Raw genomic sequence first — 10,596 nt, 5'->3', positions numbered from 1 at the left:
ATTAATGTATAAAATATAAAAATCCGTTCAAATTGAGGGGATTAAGATCTTACATCCACATCACACCCTTTCTCCCGTCTATTCCTAAATTTGCAACCCCTCTGTTCCTTACATTCCTTATGATTCTTGAAGATTACAAACGTCTCCAATACTATAACTATTTCGGCAAAAGCCTCTCTAATCTATGAGATTATAATATAATCTCAAGTATTTGTTTTGCTATGACTCAATTACAGAGACAATGTCATGAACACTCTGCTTATCTATGTAAGGAGGTAAGTTTTTCTTTGATTTTTTGGGTTTTTTCTAATTATTTTTGAGAGATTGTTCTACATATGATTGTGTGGATTGGATTTCTGTGGGTTATGTATTGTGTAAGTCTTTCTTTCTTGGGAAATTTCAGTTCCTTTTTTTTTTCTTTAAAACTTCTTTCTGCGATTTATTAGTTTTGAAAGATTAAGTTTTGAATACAAGCAATGAGTTTTCCATTTTAAAATAATATTTAATTTTGACCAAAACTTTGAACCAAACAGAATTTGTATTGCTTTATTTAGTCTGAGAAAATAGTGTTATAACTTATAATTTAATATATTGGAAACAAAATTTAGAGTTATGTGTGTTTTATGAGGAAAAATGCTATATTGTAGAAGACTTAAATTTATAGCTCTCTTTTTCCCTCCCTCTTGCTAATTACCCATATCAAGTCAATGAAGCACTTTGCATAGACTGTTATGTTCTAGGTGTTCACTACTCTTATATTAGAAGTTTTAATGCTGCCTATATTGATTCTCAGGATAAAACTTCAAATGGAAGTTTAAGAGCTAGGGTAAAAGTGTTTGTGAACATGTGCAGAAACAATAAAATATCAAGCAAGATTAGTTTCATAATATCACCAGTTTCTCCTAGATGATAAAACTTTACACTTTTTGGTTGGCATGCTTTACTGATAGTGGGGGATTTTTTCATTCAGTATTGAAACAGAATCTGTTTAAAAAAAATTAAAGGAGCAGAATTTTCTAGGTAAGAAATTGAATTATTATTAAAAAATGAAGTTAAACTATGCGTATTCTAAAAGTTCAAGCTATTATAAAATGAAGAAGTTGATCATATAATTATTATTTTAACACTTTTCCTTAATAAGCATTAATTTTGAAATGATGCATTTCTTTTCAGCGTATACGTAACATATTGGTTCATTCACTATGGTACAGTTAAGTTTTTTGATATAAGTTTTGATGATTACTCTCCGGAGGAGGATCAAGGCCTAGACTACAAAACTGTATGGTCTAAACAGTGTTGAAATTTTTAGTAGACACAATTTGCTGGTTTAAGAGAGTTCGGTTAGAGCTGTAAGATAAGGAGAAATTGAATTATGTGTGACAATAACACTGCAACCTGTTAGTCATTTCAATATGACTTCAGAGACTAATATGTTACTGTCACAATTTGCTGATTTAAGAGGGTTTGGTAGGACCTGTTGGTCATATCCAATATGACCACACTGTCTAATATTTACTTTTTTTGGTGGCTTTTGGGGATCATTATAATTTTTCTGAAAAATCCAGCATGAAACCCTGTAGCTCTATGGTTTGGCCATAGGAAAGTAATGATAACTTTGTAGAATACATAGTAGAGCATGTTAACTTTGTGGCATGTGTATATAGAGTTTAGAGCATCTCTTTTGTCAAATTTATTACAATACAGTGATGCAGTGGTGTTGGTGGTGAATATTGATCATGCAAATATAGATATTAGCTTACTGGCAGAAATGCATGCATCTTAACATTCACTTGATTAGGACCTGCTACAAATTAGTATTGTTCTTTAATTTCTTCTCTATAGCATGCAGTTAATTCCTTTATTTCTAGATTCCTTCACGTCATACTTTCTAGAATTAGCTAATGACATTTGATCCAGTACAAAATAAATGTTAAATTGTATGAATAACCACAGTAAGAAAGTCTATATTGCATGAGGTTAATGTCCTTTCCGATGACTACCTTATTAGCTGCAAATTACTACAGCTATTACATTGTTAAGTTGAACCAAATTTTCTTAGGCTGAAATTGTTAAATTACCTAAAGATTATATTATATGCCAGTTATAAATGGCCATTATAGTTTGTTGCTGCATTCATTAATTTTGTTAATACTTAGAAAATTTGTAGACATTTGCTTAGAAGTTGTGCAAACACGATTTTTTTGCAAAACTATAATATGGAAATTGGTTCAATTTGGTTTCTATTTAGAGGCTATGCAGATTTATTTAATATTTTTTAGTACTAGGTTGTTGCCTGCTATAATAATTTGATGTTAAGCAAGACTTTGTTGATGGTGGTTATGTAAGAAGGATTTGGTTCTAGGAAGACTGAAGCCAAAAATATGTAAAAGTATGGTAGGGGTGACATCTTATAGTATAATCAATGGTGTGGATTGTGGAGTAATTGCAAATTTATTTGGTGTACTGTTAAGTTATTGTGACTGCCATTTATATTTGCTGCTTTGCCTCATCTCTTATCTGCAACATTATTAATTAAAGATCAGCATACTCTTTTTTTACTTCAAATAGTTTTTTCCTCTGAAACTTCTCACCACTACATTTCCTTTACGAATTATCATATTAAATCTCCAATATACATATGCTTTTGTTTTAAACTGTTTCAAATCTGAAAGTTTGGTAATTTTAACAAACCTTCTTATCCTGTCATTTTGTTAAAAATCAGATTTGCTACAGTTTTCTGTCAAGATTCTATCCATTATGTATTTGTTGTTTGAATTACCTCTGTTTAGACAGATTGATAACATTCACCAGGTGTTCTCAAGAAACATTGCTGGATAAAGCTGACAGGTTAGGACAGCCTAACTATCAATTCCATATTAATCTGATAAGATTTTTTAATGTCACAAATCATAAACTCAGATTGAATGTAGGTCTGCCAATAATGTAGTTATGTTTCCCAATTCGCCTTAGACTAATGTAAATGACTCTGCTGTTTTTGTTATTTTTGTTGCCGGAAGATTAGGCTTTGCAAAATATGGAGCTAGGAGTTTAGCCTTTGTAGATGATAACCGTTTTGAGTATGATGATATTATTGTATATAAGGGCCAATTCTATGTGATTGATACATTGGGAAATGTTTTGTGGATCGATCATTAATCATTGAAGTTGGTTCCATTTTTTGCCTCTGCTATGTGGGTTGGGTAGCCAGAAGCACTTGGTGGAGTCATGTGGAGCTCTCTATGTTGTTGATAGATACTTTAATAAAGAAAGGAGGAGGGTAGAACATACCAACCAGTATGTTAGAGACTGTGATGGTCCCAAAGTGTTTGATTGTAAAGTGTATAAGCTGGATGAAGAATGGGGTCGATGGGAGTTGGAAAAAAGCTTGGGTGATTGAGCTTTAGTTTTGGGTAATGATTGTTGTTTATCGATTTTGGCTGAAGAGTTTACTGGGTATAAAAGGAATTGCATTTTCTTCAATTATCAAAATGAAACTCACGTTTTCAACTTGGAAGATAGAAGCTTTGGAGATTTACAGAATATCCATCCATCCTGGCTTCTCTCAAATTTGCTTTAGGCCTATGTAAGATAGTACACTTCCAATAACTTTCTTTTTGGGGACCTGAATTTGAAGCAAAGAAATAGAAAGAGAATGTGTAATGCAATTGTTAGAGAGAAAAGGGTAAGAGATATACTATTTTCTACTTGAGTGGGAATTGGTGCTCTTTTTTCTGGCTAAGTAGCTTGAAATCTAATTTCCTGGCTGCCCTTCATATAGTACGTGCAAAAATCTTAGTATCTAATAAAGGGGTACATGCTACATATGCATCATTTTTTAAGGATGGAGCTTATGTATATTGGGCTATCAATTAAGTTCAAACACATTATTGTAATAAATTAATTAGGAAAATGATTAAAGGAGTTGCGTGTGTAAGTTTGTGGGTAATAAATACTCCCACAAATTTAAGTTTTATCCTTTCAAACACATTATTGTAATCACACTTTTGATGACGTTGATCTCCTTCGTGTACTTTGTATTTTTTCTTTTCTAAAATATCTATTACTTAACACAAAAAGATTTCCCCCCCCCCCCCTAAGCAGAGCATGTAATACTACATAATTTTATGATCTTTATCATCAACAAGCATCTGAAACCATCAATCAAAAAGACAATCAAATGATACCCTTTGGCAGAACTACATGGTCCAAATAAAAGTAGCAATGAACAGGGAAACAAGGCAAGTTACGAACACCTCTATCAATAAATATTGTAAACATGACAATTACATTGACATGCAGTTAAGTATTTTAACTATATCAAAACCTTTGCAATCAAAGAGAAACATACATAGGTGTAGAGGTCAAGGGAAGCAGCCACCGCCGTGGATCCGTGCACCACAGCATGCTCTCCGGCCAGTATGACTAATACCTTACATATTGTATCAAAACCAACATTGGTCTCCACGAACTGGTTCTTCAGATCTCCATTCAGTGTAACAGGTACACCAATCACCTGTCAAATTAATAGAAGTTCTATTAATAGACTGTGGTATCATAAAAATATATCTAGATTAAAATAACAAATGATGCAAGGAATAAAATTGCAACAAATATCCTTATTTGAGGCATTCACCTAGTTCCAATAATGTAGGTTCAAACCATATTGAAAACAAAAATAATCTTATGGAAATGTGAAAAGAGAATTAATAATGGAATACAGTGTGTTGTTTCACATTAAGCTTTCAGATACCTTTTTTGAATCTTACGCCGTCTCGTATAATGCGGAGGAGGTCTTGCATGTCCTTCGTCAGATGCCTCGGGCCCAACATTGTGTCCATGTTTGTGCCCCCCTGTCCCACACGGTGGTGCCTTTGATATGCGTTTAGGCCGACCTTCAGCCGCTGTAGGTAACCCAACCGGCTGCTCAGCCTGAACATGGGGTGGGTCAATGGCTGAAGAAGGGGTACTAAACGAACTATGGGAGGGTGGCTCCTGCTGCATGTCAGGTGGGGTACCCAGGTCAAAGGATGGAATCGGTGACAGCTGAAGAAATGACTGTGGGGTGGGTGGACGGACGTCAGACCCAGAACAAGGAAGTGGGGTGGGTGGAGGGATGGTGGGGCAAGGAGACGGATGGTGGGCGGGTGAAGGGATGGTGGGCGTAGGGGCTGGATGTGGGTTAGGTGAAGGGATGGTGGGCGTAGGGGCTGGATATGGGCTAGGTGAAGGGATGGTGGCAGTAGGAGCTGAATGTGGGTTGGGTGAAGGGATGATGACGGTAAGGGATGGATGTGGGGTGGATGAAGGGATGGTGGGGCTGGCGGATGCATGTGGGGTGGATGCAGAGGGATCGGGGGTAGGGAGAAGCTGAGGGGTAGCAACAGGCGGACGGGATTGACATCCGGCCGGAGCTGTGCTCGTGCTTGGGCCGGTAGGCATAGCTGCCTCCTCAATCGGGGCCTCAGGGATAGGAGGTTGGACACGTGTCATCACCTGTACTGCCGTCAACACCTCAGTAATGTCGTTGTGGTCCTCCGTACCCACTGGATGACGCCTCAATAAACGGACATATCCTTCAATCTGCACATGGAAAAACCACACATATTAGACCTGCAATACGAAATCAACAATGCCAATTGATAATAAAATAAATGTTGGTTCTGCTACTAATAATTGCAAATTAAAGGGAGATGAAGTGGTAAGCAAAAAATGTAGTAACAAACATCATGCTCTCTAAACAGTGGTTTCATGGTAAGAAACACGGTAACATGTAGAAGAGATTGAGAAGTTACCAGCAGAGTCACTACAGCACCAGGCCTATCGATGAACCTCCAAGTCACCCTTTTGAACCAGTCATGGTACTCGTGCTCTGGAGGCATATCACCAAGCACAGCTTCACAACGCCGATCAAAGCGATAACCCCACTCAAGGATATGCGCAGCATGCTTCTGCATCCAATTAACACCGATCTTCCCTCTCAAATCAATGCCATGAAGCACTCTGTCAGTGTTAACAGCGCGGGGAATTTCTTGGATCATCCCGAATTGACGAACAACACGATCCGGTGTATGTTTCTCTACTAGGTGGAAACATACAAGCGGCACCGTTGCCGTCCATACGGCCCTCCCTGCAACACACCAGGGCGGGAGGTCGTCAAAATGAGCTTCATATGGCTGCCACACCACCTACAATAGCCAAAAAAGAAGTACACAACACATTAGGGAACAATGTTTATATTTCAAAGTTCACGAAACCTATATGGACGTTCGTAAAAGCGTAAAATAAGGCATTTTCATACCTGGTCTGGCAACATGGAAGCTAGTTGCTCGCGATACCTGTCCCTGAAGATGTGGGCGGGCCTATTTTTCTTGTTTGGGACCCACAACCACCTACAATCAAGAAGAATGGATCAATAAGTACTGAGATAATGTTAAAACTATAATGTAATCACATATATGAAATAAAAGGAAATAAAAGGAAATTGAAATTTGAAGAAATAATGTAATCACTTAAGATGAAGAAATGAAGAAATAAAAGGAAATTGAAAGTAAGGTGGAGGGTGAGGTCATGTGAATTGCAATAGTAATTAATTCAAAGTTAGCTTTTTTATACTTTTTATTTATTAAAAATTTTATATGCTTATATTTCTTTATATATTATGAGTCAACATCCATATAATTTATTGAGTCTTAAAACTATAAGTCCATATTTCAACTAATATATCAATTTCAAGTCTAAAACTCTACCCAATAATTATAATAATACTATTGATTCTCAAAAAAAAAAAAAAAAAACTATTAAAACAATTTTTCTATTAAAATATTCTAAAAAAATTACTATTAAAAAACAGAAATATAAAAGCTCAAGTTAAATATTGCAGTACTAGTTTTATTACTTATATATTACGTGTGGACCCACATAAACAAAGCCTAAAACTTTTTTTTTCAAGTCTCTTTGTCATTTCCAACAACTAGTCACATGCTAGGTTCACAAAACAAGAAAGAAAACACAAAACAAGGCAATGAAAATTCAAAATAGAATTGAAGAAGGACTAGCGAACGAAGAGAAAGAAGAAGAAGAAGAAAAAGAAGAAAGAAGAAAAAGAAGATGAAGTAGCAATAGCAACTGCCTCGCCTCAGCCTCTCTATCTCTCTGTGACTTTGTCTCGCCTCTCCTAAATTTCCTTACTTTTTTCTTTTTCTTCTTTTTTCCTTCATCTTTCAGACTTTCACTTTCTCTGTTAGGTTTTTCTGAGTTTTCTTCTTCTTCTTCTTGATTTACATGGGTCATGGGCTTAATTTTTCAACATATGTGTAAATATATGGGCTGTAAATGTACTTCATAAGGGGGGCTGGCTGGGCTAGGAATTCACGAGGGGGGCCTAAGCTAAAAACTAAGGTGGGGCAAGCTTTTTTTTTTTTTTTAAAAAAAAAAATTTAAGCTACTAATTAATTTTTTTTTTGTTTTTGTTTTTTGGGGCCCAAGGGGGCCCAGGCTCCCTTAGGCCCTCACTTGGGTCCGTCCCTAATTTAGAGGCAACAAATTATGAACCAACTTACCAAACCCATAAGCATGTGTTGTAAAAGCCATAAATTCTGGTTGGTTCGCTATCCAGTAATAGTGTCTTCTTCCTTGTGAGGCACGCAAACAAAAATGTCTATGTCAATGTGTGTGCTTCGTAGTTTTCTTTTTTTTTTCTTTTTTTCCTAGTCAGAGTAACCATTTTAAGAGAACCTAACAATTGCAGTTAATTTCCAAGGTACGTCATCACGTTGGTTTGAAACCCAAACCATCTTCTAGCTTAATTGGCAGCTGTGAACATTTATAAATGTTTACTGTATACTCCAAAGCCCCAATAGCATGGTGTGAGCTGGAATACATAGCTGTTTAAATTTGCTTCTTACTTCAATATAATTCACTTTGAAACTTTAACAAAGAGATAAGGTTTGGTGCTGAACGTGAAGGGCATTGAATGTTTTATAGTCCCATCCATTAAATTGTTCCACACAACTTGACTGAAAAGCTCATATTGCTAATAGCTTTCACACTAGTGTTTTATTTTGATCTTTCTTAAATAGAGTCCTAATGAATCAGGATGGGCCACATATATTCTCAATTATATATTTCTTTGTTCTAGGGGTTTCTGTTGAACTTTATATTCTCAGTCATAATGCTAACTCTCTTTACATGAAAACATCCAACTATATAAGTAACATATTATATTCCTTTTTGATTGGCCTTCCAACTGAGTTTTCTCTACTTCTTTTAATCATTACGTTTTTTCGATATCTTCTCTTGCTTCTTATAGGCACAATCCCCAAGTTCCAAACTGAAAAGGAATATTTAGATTTATATTGTTTGAAATGGCTTTCATCTTGAATAGACAAATCATTGGTGGGATTGTGGCTGCATTGTTGACAGGCTCAATCCTAGTGGAAATATGCAAATAAAGATGGTAAAACAAATTTCCAAATATAGATGCATTTGTGTGTGTGTGTGTGTAATGCATTGTAGTTGTCAAATATAGAATCATATTGGGAATCAATTATTATTATTATATTCTTTTTTTGGTATTGTGCATCATAATGTGCAGACATTTTGAAAATTTATGTAATACTATAATTCATATAATAATTATACATATATAATAAAATTAAAGCATTTATGCTGATTCACCTCTTACTCATTATATGTAATGTCTTTTACATTCTTTATAAATAACCTAAAGAGATTCTCTCTATGAGTGCTACTGATTACAATAAAGCCTTTATAAAAAACCTAAAGAGACTACGACTTCAAATAGCAAATAAAATTCCTCAAGAAGAAGTTAGAACCAAATAGAAAAAGAACTCAAAACATAATATAAGACTTGTGCTTTGGTGAAGACAGTATGTTATAGCAGTATGAGGTAGAGACTTACTTCAGGGATAGTGGACCACGTACTGGAGGACCGTAAGCACCCACTGGCGGGCCTCGCTCAACTGTCGGGCACAAATAGGGGAACCTGGCCCATGCCCAGTACTGGAGCAACAACAAGCACCCATCAATCTGACTGGTGTCCTCGCTTGCCCTGCATAGCTCTCGATACAACCATGCAAGGCAAGCACTTCCCCAACTGTACCTCCGTGGATTGTGAAGGTCTTCCAACTGCTGCACCCACATTAAATGCACCCTATCGCCGGATTTGTCCATGAATATTGTGTCCCCCAATAGCGCTAGGATGTAGCATCGTGCGTACTTATGCAGCTGATCCTCTTCAGCATCAGGCGGCAATGGGTTAGCAACTTCCTCCAAAAGGCGGTTGATGAGAATCCTCTGCCCATCAAGTTGCTTATGGTTATTTTGAGTTACAGGTTGAAAACCAAGGAAGTCCCGGCACACATTCACCCAAGTTTTTTGTGTGCTCCCTGTTATAGCGTCACCATCAACAGGAAGCCTGAGAAGAACCTCCACATCCTGCAATGTGATGGTCACCTCACCATGTGGCATGTGAAAGGTGTGAGTCTCGGGCCGCCATCGCTCCACTAAGGCCGTTATCAGGCCATTGTCAATCTCTCTACCCGGGACCCACAAGAGTCCCTCCAAACCAACTGTGGTGATGATGTTCCTCACTCGGTTGTCCACCATTGGAGGTTGCTTGGAGAACTCTGAACTACGACTACGGCAGGTAATGGACCCTGGATCCTGCACATAACAAAATCATGGATTAATATAGTATATGCAAATATGTGTACATTGTATGGATTAAATGCATGTGCACAAGTTACTGTTTTAGTTGAGTGTTTTACCCGCCCATTCCAAATAGCTTCAGACCGATGCGTCGCCTGCTGTGTCAACACTGAGTCGTCAATGGGTCCAGGCTGTGTATAGTCAATGCGTCTAGCATTTGCAGCAGCCATACTGAAGAAGAATGATAAGCAGTTAATTTCAAAATTGAACACACAATATGCTTAAATATATAGGTATGAGTTAGAGCAACTAAAGCCACTTTGTACAATGAGAATTCAGTAAAAGATGAAAGACTAAACCAAAAGAGGCCAATATGAACACAAAGCTTTTTAGACTTAGGATTTTATTTTTAAGGTTACAGTTTTGAACACACACAGTTTTTGTATTTATTTTTATTTTTTAAAAGAAGATCACACACAGAATAATGCTTAGTTACAAATACCACAAGACAATGAAGGGCTTTGATAAACTTACTATCAAACATGAGATTAAAGGGTAATTGAGGAACATAAAAAAAGAAAAAGAAAAAAGAAACTAATGTATTAAATACTATTGATTGATTTCATATCAACAACTAAATAAATTAATTTTTGAATGAAAGAAACAATTTTTTTTATATCAATTTAATTACAAAATGCTTACAAATTGACATGATAATTCTTCTCCAAAAAAAAAAAAAAATGACATCATAATAATTGTGATTGATGTCATGACAACCACATAATAAGTAAATTTCTTAATTACTTTTTTTTTATGTGTTTTAAATATCAAAATTATTAGACTTTAATTATTATCTCATTTAAAAGTATACATAAAACATAAGTTCATGGATTAGACAATAAAAAAAATCCTATTAATACAAAAATA

General features: G+C 35.9%; 1 protein-coding gene across 1 annotated transcript; it reads right to left on the bottom strand.

Annotated features, from left to right (window-relative positions):
* Positions 1 to 5,604: 5,604 nt before the first annotated feature.
* On the bottom strand, positions 5,605 to 9,899 carry LOC115970419 (serine/threonine-protein phosphatase 7 long form homolog). The gene is made up of 5 exons (XM_031090057.1): positions 9,789 to 9,899; positions 8,921 to 9,684; positions 6,299 to 6,389; positions 5,793 to 6,185; positions 5,605 to 5,610 (listed from the first exon to the last, which is right to left on the bottom strand). The coding sequence occupies exons 1-5, from the start codon at positions 9,897 to 9,899 to the stop codon at positions 5,605 to 5,607; spliced, it is 1,365 nt and encodes a 454-aa protein (XP_030945917.1).
* Between the last annotated feature and the right edge of the window lie 697 nt (positions 9,900 to 10,596).

This window comes from Quercus lobata, chromosome 12, assembly GCF_001633185.2.
Source record: "Quercus lobata isolate SW786 chromosome 12, ValleyOak3.0 Primary Assembly, whole genome shotgun sequence".
Taxonomy (NCBI): domain Eukaryota; kingdom Viridiplantae; phylum Streptophyta; class Magnoliopsida; order Fagales; family Fagaceae; genus Quercus; species Quercus lobata.
Note: the sequence above shows the minus strand (reverse complement) of the source record. Positions and strands in the feature narration are given on the sequence as shown.